Genomic DNA, 23762 nt, shown 5'->3' on the forward strand with positions numbered 1-23762 from the left:
CTTCAGCTGTGCCTTCAGCCACCTCCCAGAGAACGCTTGAAGCCCAGGACAAGGGCAGACACCGACAACGCTGAATACACACAACTGTTCTCCTGGCTTTCTCACACAAGGAGAAGTCTACTTTCAACAGCCTGTGTGGCTCACCCAACCAGGTCCACAACTCTCTCCAGTCACTGGAGAGTGTCAGCATCAAACAGTGCAACAAACAGTACTTGGCTTTTGTACTCTGAGGGCTTCAGAGCCCATCAGCAGCATGAATATTGGTAGCTGTGCTGGGCCAGCTGGAAAAGCCCACTGCTGCAGACCACATCTCTCTCTGAGCTCTGACCACCTTCTTTCCTGTTTTTGCTTTATTTTAAACAAGTAACAGATTTTTTTAATATATATTACAAATGAAATATAGAGTGGGAAAATGTGTTTTATCAGCATTTAAAATGAAAAATATGCCAGCGAATGCAAATCGGTTACTGTCATGGAGAGTAGCAAAAGCTCTCTAAGCTTCTGCTATATTGTGTAGTTTTTAATGCCTCACATTATTTCCTTTCTCCTCCAAACAGAAGAAAACTTCTTTTCAGACACTCTAATTTTCACAACACAGTTCAACAATATTCACTTTCTCTGCCTAGCTGCTGAAAATATGACTGATGAGAACAATGAGAACTCAGGAACATCTGTCTGGATTAATTAAATCCCTGTTCTTCACAGGGAGAATTTATTCTTACATTCTTCAAATTTCAAATTATCCTCTCGGTCACAGCATGAACTTTGCAATGTATTTCCAAAGAACTCTCCTCTGGACTTCACAGAAATAGCTCACCTCCTGCATGTATTTGCATACTGCTGGCTCTGATCAGGCTGCAGCAGACAGACACAGCACATCTGCCCATGTGGAGCCCCTGTTACAAGAGGGATGTGGACATGCTGGAGTGTGTCAAGAGAAGGACCACGAGGATGATGAGAGGGCTGGAGCACCTCTGCTATGAGGACAGACTGAAAGAGTTGGGGCTGTTCAGTCTGGAGAAGAGGAGGCTCTGAAGTGACCTTATTGTGGCCTTCCAGTATCTGAAGGGAGCTTACAAAACAACTCGGGAGGGACTTTTTAGGCTATCAGATATTGACAGGACTAGGGGGAACAGAGAGAAGCTGGAGGTGGCGAGATTCAGCCTGGATGTGAGGAGGAAGTTCTTCAGCATGAGAGTGGTGAGACCCTGGAACAGGTTGCCCAGGGAGGCAATTGAGGTCCCATCCCTGGAGGTGTTTAAGGCCAGGCTGGATGAAGCTGTGGGCAGCCTGCTCTAGGGTAGGGTGTCGCTGCCCATGGCAGGGAGGTTGGAACTAGATGATCCTTGTGGTCCCTTCTAATCCTGACTGATTCTACGATCTGCTTATTTACAAATGCAAAATGGCTCCTCCATGAAGCTACTGCAGCTACAGAAGTACACAGCCTGTTTGCAAAAACCTCAACAAGTCATGCCAAGGCAAAGCAGAAAACTTGGATCCTCTCTAGGTCTAGTTAGTAGGATTGTTTTCAGGGAACAAAAGAACAAAGCATAAACACTTCATTCTCAGGACATGCAAACACTGTTTTGCTTTCCTGTCAGTATGGATACTGCTCCTGTTCACATTTTTGTTTGCTATCCAGTTAGTAGATTAACCTAAGTACAGTTTGCCACCTCTGCCCTTGAGGAGATGGTGAAGATCACAGAAGCGCTTCTTGGTTTAGCAAGGATGAAACACCCTGGGAACTGTCTGAAAGAGTCCAGCCCAGAGCCCCCAAGCTGCAGCAGGCAGGGGATCATCTCATGTGAGGACAGGCTGAGGGAGCTGGGCCTTGGAGCCTGGAGCAGAGGAGCCTGAGGGCTGCCCTCATTTGTGCTGGTACCAATGAGCAGAGCCAGGCTTTGCTCAGGGGTGTCCAATGACAGGACAAGGGGCAATGGGGGCAAACTGGAGCAGAGGAGGTACCATGGGAACAGAAAGGAAAACCTTTTCCCTGTGAGGATGCCAGAGCCTCGGAGCAGGCTGCCCAGAGAGGTTGTGGAGACTTTCAAAACCCACCTGGATGTGTTCATGTGCAATCTGCCCTAGATGCTGCTCTGTTAGGGGGGTTGAACTGGATGATCTTTTGATGTCCCTTTTAACCCCTAACATTCTGTGGTTTTTTTTCTCACAAAGTCAGGTCACAGAGAATATAGTTCAGCTGTTCCCTGGGACAAAACCACTATTTGCAACACTTTAGATCAGGAGTAGAATTCCTGAAGCTAATTTTATTCTTACTGCATTATTTTATAAATAAATAATGTGAATTAGTATTTAATTGTTTCAACCTGAGATTTTAATTTTCCCCCCTATCAGTATGGGAAATCTCTTGGCAGCTCTGGAGGCTGTGTGAAAATTAAATTTTTTGTTTAATTATAAATTGGTTTTACTGTGATAGTGCAGGCTTTAATTGAAATATTTTAATTAAGTGCTTGAAGCAACACAATGCTCAGCTTTTTGCTGGAGACTAGCTTATCTATGAGTCTGAAGTTTCACATTTACCCAGCTCCTCTGCTGAACATCCAGACTGCTACCTAACCAAGTGTAGCTGCTGCTCCTACCTGGCTATGGGCAAGTAAAATGACAAACAGCAAAGTGCATCCAACCACACACCTTAGTAGTTCGTATTAATAAACTGGGTGATAAAAATGGGAGGCTAAGATGGTTTCAAAAGAATTAAGGTGAGGGAAAAAAAAGCTACAGTCACAGCATCGTGTTCAAAATGCACTGTGATCTCCACAGATACACTTCCTGTCTTCTGGCAACCCTCCCAGGAGGAACAAGTGGCAGACAGAGCTATCAGATTGCTCTCCAACGGACAGCCAGACCATGGTAAAACACAGCTCTGGCAGGGAATGCTTCTCTCTTCCTCTCTAGACAGGATATCAGAACTGAAACTGCTTGGAGGGTTCCTAAGGAGCAGTATCGACACTATAAAGATTTCAGGAGCATGCAGAGGGCAGGAAGGGTTGATTGCTTTTTAACAGGTTCATTTCTACATTTGAACATTTCAGAAACATTTCACTTTTGGTGACTCAAATAAAACAAAGGGATCTGGAAGTACAGAGGAAACTGGGAAGAGAAGCAGCCTTGTAAATCACTATTTATCCAAGAACTCTGAAGCTTTCTGGGAAGAGGGGTCAGACAGGTGCTATTATCCTCAAAACATGGGCAAGAATTAATAGAACAGTAACACTATGAAGACCTGCATGGCTGCTTTCAGAGACTGGCTATAAAACAGTTTGCCTGCTACTGTTTTTGGTAAAACACCCAAACATGCTAAGCTTTCAAGCACTAACAACTACAGACAGTGCCTCTGCAATGTAACAACTGAGGTAAAATCCATCCATAGCTCATTGCAGATCACCTTGGCAGAGTTACTTGCAGGGCAACCACGTACGAACCAGAAGAGGCAAGCCAGCAGTTACACACAAAAGATATTGAAAGGCATGCCTGGGTCAGCCAGATCTGTGGGGAAGAACTTTCCAAGCACTGCAGTAACAGGAAAGAAGGCCTCTTCGTTTTGACTAAGTGGTGTCCTCTCTGATCAAGTAACCTAAGATCAAACAACAGACAACCACCACAAGCTTCCAGTGTACTTGACAGTAGATTAATTAAATTACAGAAGAACACACTGATTCATACAACATGTCTTGCCTCTAGCAGAGAACACTTAGGAAGAGAAGGGAGCAGGACAAGTACTTAGTGCAATTATGTAAAAGTCAGGCAAAGTATTTCAGAGAACAAGTAATGGCTGGGTCAAGTAACTAGGTAGAGGAATACTTCAAAATGTACGAGTGGAGCACTGCGGGGTGTTTCTTGCCCTATTTCTCTCATATTCCTGTTCTGTACTGGCTAGTACAATTCATTCTGACTGTCCAAAGGAGAAAAGCTTGCCAACTATTCTTAGAAGCCAAGGGAGAGAGATTAACAGAGGAAATGAGTAGGTCTGAGCTTCAAAACCCACCTTCTCCAGTTTCCCCTTCTTCCACCTAAAGTGCGTAACAAAGTTGTTATGAAACCATGCGTTGTAGGTTGGTTAAAAAAAACATTTTGTTCTTATAAAACCTCTGAGTCAAGAACATGGCCACAATCATGCCTGAAAGCTAAAGGGGCTTGTCAGAGTTTGTAGGGTAACAAATTCCAGAAAATGAAGAAATTATCAGCTGGTGGAGACAACTCTCTCCTTTAATCTACATTGCTATGCTGATCCACGCCAGCTGAAAATCTGAACCTTCTTTTGTGTCATCCTATTTTTAAGTAGCTAAACTTGAGAACAATTGCTCATGCCTGTGAAGTGGTCCCGAATGACAAGCACAGTGCCACTAAAAAAGAACTATCGCCAACATGTCCCAGTCACTCACCAAACCCTTCCTCTGCCTGTCAATTCTTATTAGCGCTATCAAATTACCTACAGCTGCTGCTGAGCCTCTGCTGGGAGCTACGATACACAGCAAACTCTCCAAAAGCCTTTCTGCTTTTAACATTCCCTCTTGCTGAGCCCCCTTATGCCACCTGCATTTTCTATTTGTCACCTCGGTGGCCTGTAACATGACCACTCTGTGAGGGCAAGATGTAACTCTGGCTTCTGTGTCACATGGGACCTAATCTCCTCTTCCATCACCTACTCTCCCCGAGCAAATGAACTGCAGTTAGTATCTCTTCCCAAGAGACTTCCTTGGTCCCCATGGTGAGAAAAATTTCCCTGGCACCACCTAGTTCTATTAAATCCCACAAATCCCAAGCTTTGGGAACAAAACCGGGTCTGTCAGACGGCTGATGTCATCTCTCAGGCACTCACCAGGGTGACAATGGCACATTCAGCAGTCAGTTGAGCAGCACTGAACAACGTCCGGACAAAGCGGTAAATCTGTTTCTGCTCCGGGTCATGTTTGTCATAGTCTGGTGGCACTTCAGATTTCTAAAGAAGAAACACTTCCAAATAGGTGACTGAAACAAAACGAAGCAGACAGAAAGAAAGACAGTTCACGTGAAAGGGAAGAAGAGGCTGCTGGACTTACCGAAAGCGGGTGAAGGTTTTCATCAAAAATATCTAAGAGCATTCTTCCATCTGTGTCCCTAAAAGCACCAAAACCAAAGCAGAGTCATTATCCGGAGGTGACAGCACGCAGCTCGCAGATACACGCACATCATTACCACTCCTCATGCTGTAGGGTGCTTGGGAACAGTGCAGAAATGTGGGCTTTGGACCTATTCCACCCTGAGGATTGGTATGGTATGAAATCCACGTTACAAAGGAAGCTAAAAGTCTCAGCTTTCAGTGCCCTGGATACTCAGGTTTTGTGCTCTTTGCTGTGACAATTCCCCACAGCCTAAGCAGCCCTACTATGAACTCACAGTAACATCAGCCCAGCTTACTCTCCTTTTCTTAATTTCATCATGACAATCCTCAGAATCTCTTAATTCCTCCCTCCTTTCTTGTCAACACTACAACCATTACCACACATACAGCATTTTTTTTTACAGTTATCCTTAAGCTTTACATATTCCACTTTTCATTCCGTTGGAAATGCCTACCCTATTAATGATTTCTGAAAGCAAACAGGAGTGCACAGCAAATAAAAATGAATTACAAGAATCCAGACAAAACAATATTCCTATTCATTGGTTTTCTTTGCTGTTTTTCCCTCAGACCCCTGTTGTCTCAACTCCACCAGCCTAACATCCAGCATGCAAGATAAGATTTTGCTGTGTGTAATCATGGCACGAACATTAACGATCCCAGAAGTATGTGGGAGAAGAGTACCAGTTAGAACTGGACACTTTCTGGACAGATGCACCCATGTGACCTACTTACTACAATTCCATCTTTATTTATAGCATCCCTGGTACTCTGGTCATAGAGTTCTTCAGAGAGAAACTACTGAATATGGTCTCTATCTTCACCCAACAGCACGTGTCTCTCAGAGCATGCAGCACGAATTTCAGTCTGGATTCACGTCTACAAAATGTACTTATTAGGAGGTAACATTTAAACCTCAGCATCTGAAGGTGACTACTTTTTTTTTTCCTGCTAGAAAGCCTGCCAGCACTTGAAATAAACTGAAAGCTTGCTAATACTTGCAATAAATGCTTGTAATTCTGTTCCTTTGTTTGGTTTTGGGGAAAAGGGGTACCTGAATTCAAACAAAAACCCAGGCTGAGATAATTACTAGAAAATTCCTAATCAGCAAGGATTTTAGGTCACTCTTTCACCTCCCTCCATAATAAAGCAAAGATGGAAAGAGCCTGCCTGGAATCACTGTGTGTTACAGTAAACTGTAGCCCTTCACAATGAGAAAGGAGAAAGAGAGAATTTCCTGGTTTGTTTTTCCATGCTGTAGCTTCTGTGTGCTACGAAGGCACATTTGATTGCCCTCAAAAAAACATATTCCACATTGAAAAAAATAGGAGCTCCAAAGTTTTTGTCTTTATTAAAAGAAACTCATATCCTTAGCTTAAAGAAACTGAACCGCCTACTAGTTGGTGAAAGCGTTTTTCATGGTTAGTTCGCTGGGGGTTGGTTTACTTCGTTTATTTGCTTAGCAAATCCAGCACTGCTAAGGCACTGCTCTGAAAAGCAGCTAGGTGTAGTCTTTAAGCACTTGCTGAATAGCTAAGGACAACAAAAGCCGTGGGGAGCCAATCAGTATAGCAATGGTAGGAGACACTGGGGGAAGGAGGAACGATGACTAGAATGGGACAAGTGGAGGGAACAGGTAGAACCATAGAACCGTTTTGGATGAAAGGGACTTTTTAGATCATCGAGTTCAACCATCAACCTAACGCCATTCAATCAGGTCCCAGAGTGCCATGTCCACATGACTTTGAACAGTCTATGATTTTGAATATTCTATTTCATAGAGAGCTTCTCAACAAACCCAGCACTGGCGAGGGTCTGGAATACCAGCAATTCAGTTAGTTTTAAGCTCGCTGTGCAGGAGATAAGAAACCAAACACTGTCTGAAAAGAATTCTTCTCTGGCAAAGCAGATGCTTGACTCTGTCAAAATCAGCCCCGAGTTGCAGTGGCTTCTTACTCCCTAACCCCCCCCACAATGAACCAAAATCTACCACATAGGTCAACGCCTCCTCTTTGCCCATAGTGGCAGGACGCAGAACACACTCCGCCGCTACTGTTTCAGCAGCAAGTACAATACTGAATGCTGCTACCACCTTGACTCTTCGTTCCCAAGTCAGGGACAACTAAAGGCAGAGCGGTCACTTCACATCCCTCATTTGGGAGTGACACGCAGCAGCCTGCTCCAACATCAGCACCGAGCCCCCGAGTCCTAAGCGCGGCAGAGGGCGTCTTGACACCACAGCTCCCAGCCTGGGCAGCTGCAGGAGGGGAAGCAGCAACCAGCTCTTCCCGAATAAATCACTTCGGCATTCCGCAGGAGAAAGGACAGTGGCAAGTTTCCCAAGCTGGTAACACTCAGAGGGCATTTGTTTTACAGCAGGCAGAAATCAGCTCCACGGCAATCAGCACAAACTCTGATGTTCTTTGGGTCTGGATTCCTCCTGCACAGCTGGGAGCTCTCATTGAAGTTTGTCACCCTTTGTAGTCCCTAATGAGCCCTATTCCGAGTCTTTTACTCAGCTGGCTTGACACCTAAGCACTTAGGAATAACTTACTTCTACAAAACTTTCAAGTCTGACTACCCTCGAGATCTCTATTTAGTAAAACCTGACTAGTCAGCCAAACTAACCCAGGGGTGATGGAGGAACGGGTAAAAAGGGAAGCACAGATGGATAAACAAGTAATGCAAGCATGAGCACTAATGGCTCATTTCCTGGGAAAGGAGATTAAAAGTTTGGGGAAATATTTTACTTCAACTTTTGCTTTTCATATTGTCACGTTCCAGTCCAAGGCAAACTGATGCCTTGAAAAGTCTCGTAAAAGCTTTCAGCGAGGACCAAGCTGTAAACCTCTCTGCCCTAGTGCACTTCTACAGGTTTCTCTTTAGATGTCAGCCTTGTTTCAGAAAGTGCAACGGGTTACTAATAGCGTACCAGCTCAACTTTAAACTTCTGAGTAATTCCTTTTGTTCTAGTCAGACTTCTTACAGCCCAAAAAGAAAAAAACATGTTAGTGGCTTGCTAGATCAAATCTAAGCAAAGTTCTCTGAAAAGACACGTGGAAAAGCCATGGACACAAAAGTCAGCTGAAAGTATACAGTCTGCCCTCAGAAATGCTGGGAGGTATTATTCCATGGGATTTAAGAGACAGGGATTTAAGATACAGAAGCACAAAATAACATGAAAAAAATCTTAATTGTGTATCGAGTTACTTTTCAGTGAACCTATTTTCTATTCAATTTCAAACAACTTGACTGAGATCTAAGAGATAGTAACCAAAAGAGATAAGCCAGGACCCACTCTGTTTCTGAAGCATCTCCAATTGTATCTATTCACAACGTTTCTCTTCCTCTGTAATGAATAGTTCTTATTTCAAAAATCCATGAACTGCTTTACACAGTCAACTTACAAAGGTATAGCTAAAGAATTAAATCTCAAAGACAGATTTATCTGTAACGGCAACACCTGCAGTAAAGCAGAAGTGTCCTGTGCGCATAAAACTCAGCACTGATTCATCTAGATTTTCAATGCTGAACTGTAGTTACAGATTTTTATACTGTTTAATCCTCCAGGTTTTTTTTTCCTAAGCCAAAACAACATAGATGTAAATACAAAAGAATGTTTCTCATTTCTGGCATAGTAAATGAAAAAAAAATACTACCAGAAAGAAGTTCAGAAAGAAGTTCAGAAAGAAGTTCAGAAAGAAAGAAAGAAGTTCAGAAAGAAAGAAAGAAAGAAAGAAAGAAGTTCAGAAAGAAAGAAAGAAAGAAAGAAAGAAAGAAGTTCAGAAAGAAAGAAAGAAAGAAGTTCAGAAAGAAAGAAAGAAAGAAGTTCAGAAAGAAAGAAAGAAAGAAGTTCAGAAAGAAAGAAAGAAGTTCAGAAAGAAAGAAAGAAGTTCAGAAAGAAAGAAAGAAGTTCAGAAAGAAAGAAGTTCAGAAAGAAAGAAGTTCAGAAAGAAAGAAGTTCAGAAAGAAAGAAGTTCAGAAAGAAAGAAGTTCAGAAAGAAAGAAGTTCAGAAAGAAAGAAGTTCAGAAAGAAAGAAAGAAAGAAAGAAGTTCAGAAAGAAAGAAAGAAAGAAGTTCAGAAAGAAAGAAAGAAAGAAAGAAAGAAAGAAAGAAAGAAAGAAAGAAAGAAAGAAAGGGTTTGTAGGATTTGGGCAGTTGATTTGTTTGGACTAAAGATACCCTCAATAGAAGATTTCATTATTCACATACCTGTTTTTGATGTGGTAATATATTGCAAGAGCTACACTGTAAAGAAAAACACAGAGTTAATATCTCAGGACTGTCAGATTCTTTAGCATTTGTCATGTTAACACGCAGATTTAAAAGCGACCAGAAGGTGTGACAAAACTCATGCTCCACAGCCTAGTCTCTTCACTCTTAGATACCAGGACAACTGCTGGAGAGAGTTTAAAACCCCAAGTGCCTCACGTTCAGCAGAAATGAAAATACTGATACTCCACACAGCAAGCTGCAGACATCTTCCATTTAATGCCCTGCAGACAATGATAAAACTCCTCCTGACTTCCAAGGTGCAAGACAAAGCACTGTGGCCCTTGGACATTCTCTATTATTGTTTGCTAAGGCTGCCAGACTAATGTGCAATGTTTTAATCACTGTTGGCTTATGATTTTCTATTTAAATCCATTAACTTTTGGCTCTCTTTCTATGTAGTTACTCACATACCAGACTCAAATACCAGGCTCCTACAGTTTTATGGCACCGAGTTACTTATTTTAACTCAGGAAAGACAACTCCCTGAATAACTTACTGCATTATGCATTTCCCATGTTCCCAACCACATAACAAAGTACCTCTGTTTATATTCTGTACAAAGACAAAAAGTGTCTTTATGCTCACAGAAAGCTAAGATTTTAATTACATATAAAACTAACTGATCTCATTCACATTTGAGCCTGAAGAAAATTAAAAAGTGGCTTCTCGTGGTTCTTCTCCAGCCTCCTACTCATGACTCCAGCCTTATCAAAGGACACATGCTTTACTCATGATAGAGTTATTGAAGGATAAAGCAGATCCAGCAGCACCCCTTCCTACTTGTGCCAGTAGGATAAATCCCAGACAATGCTAAAGGGGAAGGGGAAGGGAATTATATTTGCTGACAATCTGTCAACAATTCACTATATAATGCCTATGTCTTATACAGATGCAAAATTCCCCTTTTAAAAGAGCCATTTGATTGCTCTGCAATTTTATTCCAGATTTCTTGCATGAAAGCTGGCATACTGCATGTAGGGAAACAACAGGTTGGAACTATCTCTTTAGCAAAATGCTAACTGATTTCAGGTTTGGGTTTTTCTAAGCCATGTAAGGGAAAGTATTTTTTTCTTAGTTGAAAGTAAATGTATTTTACTAACTTTGTATGAGCATTATAGCTTTTATCTGGCTGCATTACAAGCCTGTAGATCATAAGTGCTTTTGTGGACATTTAAAGGGCACTCTTCACTGAACACAAAAAGCACATTTATGAATGAATTTAATTTGACTGAAAGCTCTCTCCAAAATGAATTAGTCCTAGAATTTGATTTTAAATTATGCCCCTAGGAACACACTTGCAGTTCACTTTATGAAAGCAGATGTAAGAATCTATGTGCAGAGCTCTGCTTGGTGCCCATATGGTTGCTTTTGTGAAAAAAACAACAACATCAAATTAAGTTTAGAAAATATTTACTATTTAGGAATCCTTATCAGAATCTGAAGGCCTTTCAGAGCTGCAATAGATTAGCTCAGATCCAAGCTTTCTTCTGCTTTTCACATGCTGATTCAGCCAGCACTCAGAGTGCAGGGAAGAAGCTTATGGAGCTTTCCACCACCCTACTCTGGCCACCCCACTGATGCTGCATATCTCCAGTACATGAGCTAGTGTTTTAAACTCACCAATGCATTACATGACCCAGAAAAATGAGCTGGTCAAAATACATCCCTCACCACTCTATCTATCTGCAAGAGTCTTTTACCTGCAGAGACTGCCAGGATGGGGGCATGAAACAAAGCTGCACTACAGCAGCAATAATCCTACCATCTCCTCACATTTAATCCGGTAAATGTGCAGCCAGACAGGAGAGGAGAAGGAGGAAAGACTCCTCAGACCCTTCACGTGCCAAAGTCCAGTTTCTTACCCCACACAACCCCTTTTCAAACTCTCTGACCCCTTGCAGTTTCCAACCCTCCCCATACAATCAGCCTGGCCCCAGCCCTGCGCAATTCCTCCTGGGACCCAGAATCAGCCCTTCCAGCCTGACACACACCTTTTCCTCCCTATAGCTCTGCCCTCCTTCATGCACTCCAAATCTCTCCCAAATGTCACCACCTTCTCCTCCCCTGCCTCCTCTCAGGAGACTGCTGGTGGCCACGATAGCACACTGAAAACTCTTCTCGGCTGCTGCAGTCAACCAAACTCATCTCTTCTCTCCATGAGCAGTCTCAGTTCTGACATAGAGAGGGACACAAAACCCACCAAAAACAATGCATTTATGAAAATCTGCATGGAAAGACTTTAGAGCAGAAGAGCATGATATACCAGGAGGGTAAAAGGTGTCATTCTAACAGCAAACCCCTTCTCCATCTTCCCCTTTTTTCCTTAAATAGAAAAACTAAGAATATTTTAGTGACCACCAACATTAAAGATTTGTTTGGATGTGTTAGTCTGATTGTATTTGTCTCTCACATAAGTGCCCCTGTAGCACAGGCTCTGTCTTGAATTCTTGCACTGAAGTACACCGAGGTAACTACCCTACAAGCAACTCAAAACAGCATAAAATGCTTGAACATTTGTTCCCTCATTTTTCCCCTCTTACTGTACAAAATGTAAAGCACAACACTCCATAAAAATCAATTTGATTTCTCTTCAAATGCAAAAAGGCATCAGTGAAACCTGAAATGATCATCTGAGATGTCACCCAAGACCATGTGTGCAGCGCATCCAAAGCCCCTCACTGCTGTATAATAAACTGCCAGTGCCCTTGTACTCAATCAGGAAATGAATCTGGAGGCAAAGTCATTTCCATTTCAGAAAGTCAGAAGGAAATGTCACCAAATGAGTATTTCCTCAAAGAGACAAGAGCTCCTCAATTTCAGGTCATTCTGAAAGTCTGAATGAACAAGTAGCCAAGTGAATTTTGAGGACTAGTGCAAAGCAAGCACCCAGTTGGGCACCGATGGATTTCAGCTTCTGGGATTTGTGAGGACTTTGTTGCTGGTTTCTGTTAAGATTTGTAGTATTAGGAGGACACAGAATAAGAGCAATACTCTTTGCTCATCCTGTTCACTGCCTTGGATTACACACATTTACTACTTCAAAATCTAAACCTTTTGAAGCTTGCTTAGCAACACACCTGCACAAATACGTATGAACATAATGTAGAGTCTATGACAAAAAGAGTAATCCTACAACCCACCATTTGATGGTATACTTGAGGTTTGGTTGGCTGACTGTGCTGTCATCCAGGAAAATAGTGGAGCAGGAACTGTACTTCCTTCTCAACTGCCCAGGAGGATGCTATAACAAAAAGAGGCAAAAGAACAATGGCAATTATGTAAGAGAGAAGCATTTTTCTAAGACAATGTAAGAATAAACCAAATTTCTCTGTCTCTCACAATGACACACACAGTAATGTGACTGTGTTTGGAAGCAGCTCAGAAAGTTCAGAAATAATTACCAGTGCAAAAGTCACAACAATCCCTGCCTGTGCCTTGACTAACACTTTCAAACCCAAATCTCCCCTCCATCCCTCCCTTCTCCAAGACCATGCAACACTTGTTGTGCAGAATTACTCAAATGCAGGCAAAGCAAGGCTGAATAAGATCTAGATCTCAATCCATAAGAGTGAAAGGGAAAGTCATGTTAACAATAAAGATTGATTTAGAAACAGATACCAAACCATGCTCAGAGAAAAGAGAATTTATGAAACACCCAACCAGGCAAGCCCTAACAGAATGATGTAGGGCAAAGAGACCTTTACAGTAAAACTACTAGAAACTCTAAAAGACAAGAAGAATCCTTAGACAGGAAGAAAACTGATCAAAGGATGCAAAGGAAAGTAGATACACGAGACAAAACGAAATGTATCTCCTAACTGAACAAGTTCCCAGCAGTTTTCAATCCTATTTCTGCACTGCTGCAGGAAAACACTGAAAAGCTCAGCTATAAAGTGTCATCCAATGATCTCAGAATGACTTAGGTTGGAAGGGACCTCAGAGCTCATCTATTCCAATCTTCTCATCATGGGTAGGGACACCTCTCAACTAGACTCAGCTGCTCAAGGCTGAGCAGCTCAAACACTCCCAGGGAGGAGGATGAGAGAATAACGTTTAGAGGGCTTCTCCTTCAGCTGTTCAAGAGCAGCCCGCACTCCAGCAATCTAAAGAGAATAGTTTCACCATATCAGCCAGTAGCTATCACAGCCATCAATGCTCCCTGATTTTATTCTTGCTCATTTTATTCTAGTGGGAGGTGTCCCTGCCTATGGTGGGGGGTTGGAAACAGAGGATCTTTGAGGTCACTTCCAACCTAAACCATTCTATGTTTCTTATTGTACCTGTGCTAGTGAATAGATGGACCAAGAACTTGTGTCAGGAAAGTTATGACCACTCAAATTATGTGTTTAACCAGCAACAGAACAGATATAAAACTCAGTTGGAACATCAATATGGACATTTAAATTTGCCTCACAATGAATGTGAGCATTCTCCAGCATTTCAGCGGGAGATCAAAGCCAATACCATCAATGGAATCCACAGGCATTGACCAGGTCCAAGCTACTGAGCATCTATGCTATGGTCTCACGAGTCCTACCTCAATAAATGCTCCCCTGCCTAATTTCCAAAATAGATATTCCTCTAAGTGCCAGTATTCCATCATCTCACTAACATTTCATTTTCCATAGGCAGCAGACTTCTCAGCAGCGTTCATTAGGCAGATTCACTCCTGGTGAATCTACATGCATCTGAGTCATCTTTCTGTTTTTCCCAGCTCCAAGTGAAACAGCATTCAGTCTTCTGGTAATTGAAAAGAAAATCTGATCCTGTTACACTTGTAGAAACATTATGTTCAAGTTATTGCAAAGCTCACCAATGAATCCTATTTAGGTACCTCAACCATCAGAAACATGGCTGAGCTGCTTTTCTTGGCAGTGAAAGAGCCTGCCTGGAAAAAGAAAATCATCTCCTCTCAATATTCTCCAGAAGTTTGGAAAGGTACTTTGCAATGCTTTGGAAGTTCACCTTCCAAGCTATTATACCTTAAGCAAGGCAATAAACAAGAAATTTAGAAGAACTGGAGGCATTAATGTTGTCAAATCTAGCACTGATGTGTACAGAGAGAATTACTAGGGGGCTGGTGATTTATAGCTTTTACTCTACCCCAGTTTAGTTCAAATTCCTGGATTAGTCTGTTGAGTACCTTACACAGGCATGCCTTAGGGCACAGCAACTTGAAACTAGCTGAAAATGAGACTGTTTAGTGGTTGGAAAAAAAGAGAGAGGTATAGACATTTCAGCATCATTAAAGAAAGAAAGAAGTCCATGGAAAGTTCTAATTCTACATTCTAAGTGTCAACACATTGTTCTAAGGGTTTAGATAAAATTCAAGATAACCAGACTAGATTCATTGAAGGCAGGCATGAGTAAAAAACAAACCAGCTCTGTAGCAACACCACTATCAGATTTACATTTTCTTGTGTAAACAGCACTCTAACATTTGATGCGTGTCAATAACTGCAGCCACACTCTCTATTTCTGCAGCTACCACATCACAGAACACTCCACAGCTTTCAGCCCACATCACACTTTGTTAGGTTTAGAACTTTTCACACTCCAGTAAAATATGTAGTGTCTCATGCTTTCCTTTCTGTTCATAATAGCTTGGCAGGAAGGAGTACCTCTCCCAGACTGGAGAATGGTGCCAAATGTAAACTCACTATGTATGTATGTGCCATGGGAATAATAAACTTATCAGTAGATCACCATTCTCAGCTTCAGCTCTGACATCCAGCTGCAGTCATGTGCTATGCCAGGTAACAGATTTTCTGCCTCTTCAAATCACTGACAAACACCCTCAGTTTATATTCTATCTTGACTATGCTGGAGGGCACCTAAGGCCCACAGATCAGTCAAATAATGCTTTTCTGAACCTCCATGAAGTGCTGCACAAGAATCTTCTCCATTCTTGCAAAGGACCAAAGAGGTTACTGAGCATCCATCTCAGTATTTAGTATGGCCCCACAGAGAAACCTCTGTGTCCATTTCCATGGAGTAAGTCCACACTCAAAACTGTAGAGGAGCTTAGTGCCTTCACATTTCAAATCCATCGTGGCTGACCACAGGAATCTTCCATTAAGAGAAGCCAAAGAGGCTCTAAGCTGGACAAATCAGAAGAGCTGAATAAGAGTACAAAGCCTTTGAAGAATTAGCCAAACATTAGCTGTAACATGAATGGGATCCTTCACTGGCTCTGCCTCACCGTTACAGCTCACATGGGGGTAAGAAAGGACTGGTTCAACTCCTTTTGCAAATCCCATAATGCAAACTCTACAGTAAGCACAGACACACAGAGCCCTAACAACCTCTGATATTATATATACTAACAAATCAAAAGCTTGATGTGAGGTGGGATTCGCTTTATAAGTACTTTAACTTGCAGCAGCAGTATTTTGTACTCGAGCTGAGCTTCACTACATGCCATGTTTCTGAACTTCAACAAGATATCTGACTTCATCTCATGTAAAATTCCTGAAGGACAAAACAGGGAATCCACCACTGGTAGAAACTGCTTGGAAAACTGCGCTCTGTTTATCCAGGGATCACTTTCAAATTGTAAGGCTGAAGGGCATGCCACAGAGGTCTGGTCTGCTCAGTATGGATTAAATCACAGAGAGGTCTTCTATAAAAAGAGGAAAATGTTGTCTAGGATGCATAAGGTTAACATCCTCCCACTCTGCTCAGCTGGAATTCTACATTTAGTTCTGACCACTGTACTTCTAGAATGATGAATTGATTTCAGAGTCAGGAGGAGAGAGCTTGAAGATTTATCAGAGGTTTGAAAATCTGATTTAGAAGGAAAAACTAAAAGAATGGAGAGGTTTTCTCCAGGTACAAAGCAACAACAATGGCCTGAAGTCATGATGAAGGGAGTCCCGATTAAGATCAGTGTTCTCTGTGACCCCTGTGGACGGGGCAAGAAGGAGTCGGCTTACACCGAACTAGGGAAAATTAAGATTAGACATGAAAATGTAAGAAGAGATGATGGAAAAAGAAATGCTCAACCTTTTTTCTAACAGCAGGGACAGCCTGACTGATTTGAGCAGGGGTAGAATCTCCATCACCAAAAGTTTTGTAAAGAGGCAAAACAGACACACAGCAAGAATCGCCTAGATAGAGGATTCTGCCCCTCAGCAAGCAACCAGACCAAACAACCTCTGTAGATGAGTTCTGGACCATTTTTCTACTATTTTGTGACTTTTTCTGGTGGAGACAATTTGCAGCTCTTCACTCCAGGAGCAGTTGTTATTTACCTCATTTCAGCCAAAGACAATCATTAAGAATGCCAACTTTATATCTTACAATGACTAAGCTAAAGCTGCTTTGAATTTCTCTCTGTACAGGAAAAGTTGTGTAACAGAAAAAAAGTGCTTTATAACTTGCTAAGCTTTTATGTGTATTACAGAACAAGCTCCAAGAGAGCAAGATGCAATGTACTTCCATTAATGCCAGGTGTTTCTGGCTCTTAAGAACAGCAGATTCTCTCTCATGCACAGCTAGGACTACAGGAATATCACTGCTGCATCCTGAAACTTTCCAAATCACATTTTAAGACATTTGAACAACAGATTTGTAAAATACAAAGGCTTTGTTTGCCATTATAATCATCTGAGCTCTGCAGAACTGCTTTTATCTACCTGCTGTAGAATCACAGAATCAGTCAGGGTTGGAAGGGATCACAAGGATCATCTAGTTCCAACCCCTCTGCCCTGGGCAGGGACACCTCACATTAGAGTAGGCTAAGAGCCTCATCCAGCCTGGCCTTAAACACCTCCAGGGATGAGGCTTCCACCACCTCCCAGGGCAACCTGTTCCAGGGTCTCACCACCCTCATGGTGAAGAACTTTTTCCTAACATCCAGTCGGAATCTACCCATTTCTAGCTTTGTTCCATTCCCACTAGTCTTATCACTACCTGACATCCTAAAAAGTCCCTCCCCAGCTTTCTTGTAGCCCCCCATAAGATATGACAGGAATCACAACAAATTCCTAAGTAATTCACAACGAGAATACAGAAAAATGATGAATTTCTCTTGGCCTTCATTTTCACATCACTCAGAAATTAAAGCTAACTTTGTCTGGAATGGGGAAGTGTTGTTACTCTTTCATTTATTAAAGCAGTGGTTTGTGGTAGAAACACCTAACAGAAAGGTGCAAACTGACCCAAACCCAGCCAGCTCTGTCCTGGAAGCTCTCAAGCAACCCTAGCATGGCACTCTGCCCTGCTGCTCACAGGGTTTGCTCACTTGGGTGCAACAGTTCCCTTACAAAGCCACACAGCTTTTGTGCCAGAGCTGGCCTTCAGCCAGGCAGCCTCCAGCTTAGCTGAGGAACTTCAGCCTTCTTCAGTGCTCTTATACACTTGTCCATTAGAAAGTCATTTGCAGCTTCTGCCCTACATGATAGTCCTGTCTCTTCTTCCATCCAACCTGGTCTAAGTTACTTGAAAAGATGCTCTTAAGCAGCATTTCTGCCCGTGGAAGAGCGGAGCCCTGCATGCACCCATCTGTGGAGGCATGCCCACTAGCTTCCAGGCACCACAGCCTGGCCAAAGTGCTAACAGGCATGTAAAAGCACACTTGAGGCCAAAATACAGCCACAGGCCAAAATAACAGCACTGATTCCGACTTGGAAAAAGGAGATTTCTGTTTCAAGGATCTTCCATAGCTTCAAGGGGGTGATTTAGTTCTGACAACCTTTTTCATAGAAGAAACATGAATCTACAGGTCAACAGATTGCTTCCCAGATCAAGCAGGTCATGCAGCAGAGTGCTCTGCAGAGGTCTGCAAAGCTCCTGCATTTCTTTTCATCTTGCATAATTTGATAGTAGAGTACAACTATCTACATTTAGTGGCTAGATACAGATGTATTCACCTCCAGGGCACTGCGCCATTACATGCTTCCTTTGCCAATGGCTACAATTAAAAGGAAAGATCTAGTCCAATAACTCTTAAGCAATACCCATTGCAACTCAGCAGTCTATGACATGATTCAGTCTTGTCCTCAGTTGATTAGTTTCACTGATGCTTGGTAATGTGCCAAACTGATGCCTCAGACTAGATCTGTACTTGCAAGATTTTTGCTCTCAAAGCTTGCTCTTATTCAAGCCAATGATAGGAAATGATGGCAGCATATGTGGCTGTGCTAGTTTGAAGCAGGCTAGAATGGTGATGTCTACTTTGCTCACAGGCTTGCTGAGACGTATAAAAACATAAGTCAAAACATAGGTAACACACTTGGCACCACTCTCACTCGGGCTGCTGGCTGAGCTACATCTTGCTCTCTAACCTCACCCTCCAATTTTGGGGCTAATCCACTTTGCTTCCTAACCCCCTGGCTGAACCTCTATTCTTCTCTGGGACTGGGGTAAGGTTGAGAGGGGTAGGGGGAAGGTGCAGGGGTGGTTGAGAGCCGCTCCTGGGGACTCAGGTTTCTGGGAGGGCTGTTCCTGTATTACCTTTTACCTTGTCTATTTCTGTCTATAACTGTATATACTATAAATATCTGCTTGTACATTGTGCTAAGCTGTAAATATAAGCTGCATTCACATTTCCAGAGCCGGCTGAGTCTAGTCTGGGTGATTTCTAAAGTGGGGGGGGACAGGGAACACCCAAACCATCACAGTGGCGCTCCTGGGGGCCTCAACAATCACTGGCAAACCCTGCAGCACACACAGCCCCCGCCTTACCCACTGATAAAGCACCCAGCTTTACAAACCTGAAAGATTAAAATGTCTATTTGAACAGTAAAAGGCAGCTCAAAGGCTTGTATTTACATAGAGTATAATTGCCACTGTTGTGCAGTTTGGCCAGAGGGGCTTCACTAGGCTCCCAGCACAACACCTATTGTATAGCAACCTCGTTAAAGAGCTCTCCCTCATGCTCCCATTCTAACTTAAAAGTGACATTTTCTTCTTCCCTCCAAGAAAGTTTGTCACTTCATAGATAACTTTGTGACTTGAGGTAGATAGGAGAGGTAAAAAGTCTTCATCCTAGAGGACATGAAGAGAAGCTGAAAGACAATACTAAGTTTTTTAAAGCAAACCTGCTCTTTCTAACTTACTGGAAGGTTGAAAAGCACCTTAAGCACCATCTGCTAGGAATCAGAACGTACAGAGAATCTGCAGGAGAGATCAGATACTCTGCAAAGCCCTCTCTAGACCTGTATTTTTTGTGATGTTGCAATGGAGAGGAGCAAAGACCACATTAAGCAATCTCTAGGAGAGGTTCAGGAGCATTTGAGAAGCCTCTAATCTATCTTCCAGTTTATCTTGTTCTTCTCTTTGAGTAAGGAATGTTCACTAAAATATCTTAAGGAATTTGACAGCAGTTACAAATCCTTACAACAGCCAGCCTCAGGCAGTCCACTTAAAACCAGCATTTCACATTTTACGTTGTGCTTTGCATTTTTCACAGATTAAACCACTTTTCAGACTGTGTTTCCATTTCAATGTGTATCTTATTTACCCTTCAAAATGTTTCATTACCAGTCACATACCCAGTAGTTTTGCAACAGGGAAGCACAACGGCCTCTTTCTCCAATCTGACAAGAAAATTTGGGGGCTAGACATGAGCAAATATCATGCATCATTTCAAGCATGCTAAAAGGATCACAAAAACTGTTCCATGCTATGTACAGCAAATAACCCCTCCATTCCCTGCTAGTCTCTGCAGCACTGCTGCTGGGAAGATGCTCACCCCAGTGTGAATCACGACAGGGTCAGTTATGGAGACCAGGTTCTGACATGAATGATGCCAAGGAGTTTTTCCCCAGGATGCTGAAAACATTTTGGTCTATACACACAGATGATAGTTTTTTCTACTTAAAAATGACAAAAATAGTATTAGTCTGCTGGGATTGGAACAGCCAGTTGCTGGGTAGCACAGTGGAAGTCATATCCAGACCCCTAAACAAGATGATGCTGAAAGGATGCTGCTGTTGCAAGGCTCATTAAGCACCTCCAGAATAAAAAAGCACTGTATAAAAGAGAGATGCTACTTATCTTTATATTCTTTCCCTTTTCTTTTCCTTTACCTAACTTCAGATGCATTCCAATATTAAAAAGTATGTCTCTTATTTTTACTGGATGTTGCTGTTCCTAAGTACAGATTCAACTCTAAGGGCATATCTTGTCCAAAAGAAAGCACTTTGGCAAGGTGAGCACTTTCTTCTTGTCTGGATGTGAAAATTTCTAGATATAGGAAACAGTTTTTCCCTGGCCTGTCCTGCTCCTTTCCCCCAGCACCTAGAACTAGCCCCTGCAAACAATAATGAAAAATTCCCTCTTTTTCCACTTCCCCCCCATGCCCCCATAAAACATCTTCCTGTTTGCTTTCCCTGCACAGGAGAGATACCAACAGCAATCTCTCCTCTCCGAAAAAGGAAATGCTTTTATCTCTGTCTGCATCTTTACCTCCCTCAGCAGCTTGACTAAGCAGATTAAAAGACAAGACAAGTGCACACTGAAGAGGCATTAAAGCCATAACAAAAAAAGCAACAGCTGCCAGTTCAGCGGGAAAGGGAAGTAGAGTCTGCTGCAACTGCTTAGAACTTAAAACAGGTTGGAAGAAACCAAACATGCCGAGTACACTGTAAGTAGGTAAGCTCCAACACCTACAGGGATGCAAAGGATTCAGCACCATTCCCAACCTGTTGTCTCTCTCCGTGGGCTCCATGGCAACACCGAGGGATGACAGCTTCTCCACAGCACCCTGGCACCCTCACTTTAATTCCACTGCCCTTCTCTTCCCCACCCCAGACAAAGAACAGCTGCTGACTTCTTCCATCACACCTACTGACAAGGTGAATATGATATGTGGCAACTACTGCGTCTTGACAAAGTGCAGCAAATCAAAGCAGAAACCCACTAACAGTTTTTGGGGATAAAGGGAAACTATTCAGCCAATGAAATTATTCTGCAAACAAATGTAAGCAAGAAAGGAAAAGAACAACGATGTGAGCAGACTTTAAAAGTTCACCTTTTTTAACGGTCAACATTCATTACTTTTTTCCCCAGGAAACATGATACTTTTATAAATTACTATTCTCATCTGTTACTGCACAGAACTAGACAAGCAGCTAAAAAAGCAAAAGCACAACTTGGCTTGCTAACTCTCTTGCTAGTGGGCCACCCTCAGCACCTGAGGAATGTTTGACTCTGCCTGCAAAATAACCATGATGATAATACAGTAAGGGATAAAAAATAATTAGTTGCTCATCTTACTCTCCCTTTGTGAGAAATAAGTACAGACAACTTACAAAACAAAGAAGCAAAAAAGACATTATGGAAAACCCATAAAAGACTGCTGCATTATGATGAAGAAAGCAATGCTCCAAAATTTACGTCCTCTAGCTTGTTTCCTCCAGGGATGTGGGGAACTAGCAGTTCACATCAGCAAGGAAACAGATGAGTTGCAGTATCTCCTGTTAGAAATGCACTTAGTGCACTGAAAAATGGTGGAAAAGAACCAACTGATCAATAGAGTACAGAATAAATTCACTTATCATGTAAATGCCACCATCGTTTGTCACATATAATTGTTAAGGCTAATTCTTCCCTCATATTTCTTCAATTACGACAGCCTAGGAAATTACAACAGTTCCCTGCAGTCTACAGACCTAAACACAGTTGTCAGCTGAAGTCCACAGCAAGCACTTAAAAAATGATCACTGGTGTGTGTGTGTCAGCTTTAGCAGACTGAGTGTTTAGGAGGTGCTGAATGAATACTTAAAGATGTGCTGAACAACTCAAGTACTATGAGCCACGTTTGAAAATGTAACTTAGGAGTACTGGCTAAAAAACTTAACTGACTTGTCAGGACACACAGAGGAAGCCACGGTAAGGACTCTGCCTTCATAAAGGTTATTTTTAGCTTCTTTGTAAATACAACAAAGTCAGATTTAAGGTAGCAGTAAAGCAGATTTCTAAAAGGAAGTTTACATTGCTGCAACCTTAGCCACTGCTTTAAATGATACTTGAGAAAAAAAATTAACAGGAGAATAAAAAACTCACTGAGAGAGAAATGGGGAAGTGGTCTAATGCTTAGCGTGTCAACGCGAAAAACTGCTACATTAAACTACTAACTACACAACTCCTCAGCAGCATGATCACCTTTCTCCTTTCTGCAACAAGTCCAGCACTGCCCAAAAATCTTTTACAGCAAGACCTGCAACAGCTGCTTCCAGCAGCAGCATTTGCAAGAGTCATCTTTGTCCAATCTGCCAGAGGAATCCACTCGCAGTCTGACTCACACACACGTGAGCATTTCAGCCACGACCCGGGGAGGACTGCCACAGAAACTCAGTTAATTCCTTGCTTTGCAGTGTCTAAAAATTCTTTTGCTTTTGCACTCAAGCCTCTGTTTTGATGGTAAAAAAGCATGCTGGAAGTTACTGAGCACACAGTGAGTTTACAGGAACTCAGTGCATTCGCTTTACAAATCATTTCATAACGACAGTTCTGGGCCCCTCAATTCAAGAAAGATGTTGAGGTGCTGGAACATGTCCAGAGAAGGGCAACAAAGCTGGTGAGGGGCCTGGAGCACAAATCCTATGAGGAGAAGGTGAGGGAGCTGGGCCTGTTTAGCCTGGAGAAGAGGAGGCTCAGGAGTGATCTTATTACTGTCTACAACTACCTGAGGGGGCATTGTAGCCAGGTGGGGGGTGGCCTCTTCTCCCAGGCAACCAGCAATAGAACAAGGGGACACAGTCTCAAGTTGTGCCAGGGTAGGTATAGGCTGGGTGTTAGGAAGAAGTTCTTCACAGAGAGAGTGATTTCCCATTGGAATGGGCTGCCCAGGGAGGTGGTGGAGGCACCGTCCCTCAGGGTCTTCAAGAAAAGACTGGATGAGGCACTCAGTGCCATGGTCTAGTTGATTGGTTAGGGCTGGGTGCTAGGTTGGACTGGATGAGCTTGGAGGTCTCTTCCAACCTGGTTGATTCTATGACACAGCTATGCTGCAGATCATCCCCACGTGCAGGCTGAACAAATGGAACGGTTTACCGAGGAATAGAGAGTGAGAAGCTGTGAGAATATCTTCTCACCAGGTGGAGCCTACCTTATAGCTTTTGTAAGCCTCACAGTATCTCACGACTTCTCAAAATCTCAGCTCAGGGGAAACTGAAAAACTCAGCTTGCTTTTGAAGCCAGGCTGCACTTTCAGAAACACTCAGCACAAAACAGCTCTGCCAACAATTGAAGCAGTCCTGCCTTTTCATCCCACTTCAGCAGCTTATTCCTGCCTTTCCCCACTTCCTTTCTGCAGGGACAAGCCCTGAAGAGAATCATGTTTAGGAGCAGACCCATTTTTGCTTTTGGCTATGCTGAATCTTCTTGCATTCATGCTCCAATCCAGTTTAACTGGAGC

At 42.6% G+C, this 23762-nt stretch overlaps 1 protein-coding gene across 3 annotated transcripts in view; it reads right to left on the reverse strand.

The window, feature by feature from the left end:
- Positions 1-23762, reverse strand: part of CCNY (cyclin Y) — a 97380-nt gene that overhangs the window by 16040 nt on the left and 57578 nt on the right. For all 3 annotated transcript variants that reach the window (XM_064162574.1, XM_064162576.1, XM_064162575.1), the window contains 4 exons: positions 12538-12638; positions 9335-9370; positions 5061-5118; positions 4841-4960 (listed from right to left, as the gene is read on the reverse strand). In XM_064162574.1, the coding sequence (XP_064018644.1) occupies positions 4841-4960; positions 5061-5118; positions 9335-9370; positions 12538-12638 (315 nt within the window). The remainder of the gene's footprint in view (positions 1-4840; positions 4961-5060; positions 5119-9334; positions 9371-12537; positions 12639-23762) is intronic.

The sequence above is a fragment of the Pogoniulus pusillus genome, chromosome 23 (genome assembly GCF_015220805.1).
Source record: "Pogoniulus pusillus isolate bPogPus1 chromosome 23, bPogPus1.pri, whole genome shotgun sequence".
Classification (NCBI taxonomy): domain Eukaryota; kingdom Metazoa; phylum Chordata; class Aves; order Piciformes; family Lybiidae; genus Pogoniulus; species Pogoniulus pusillus.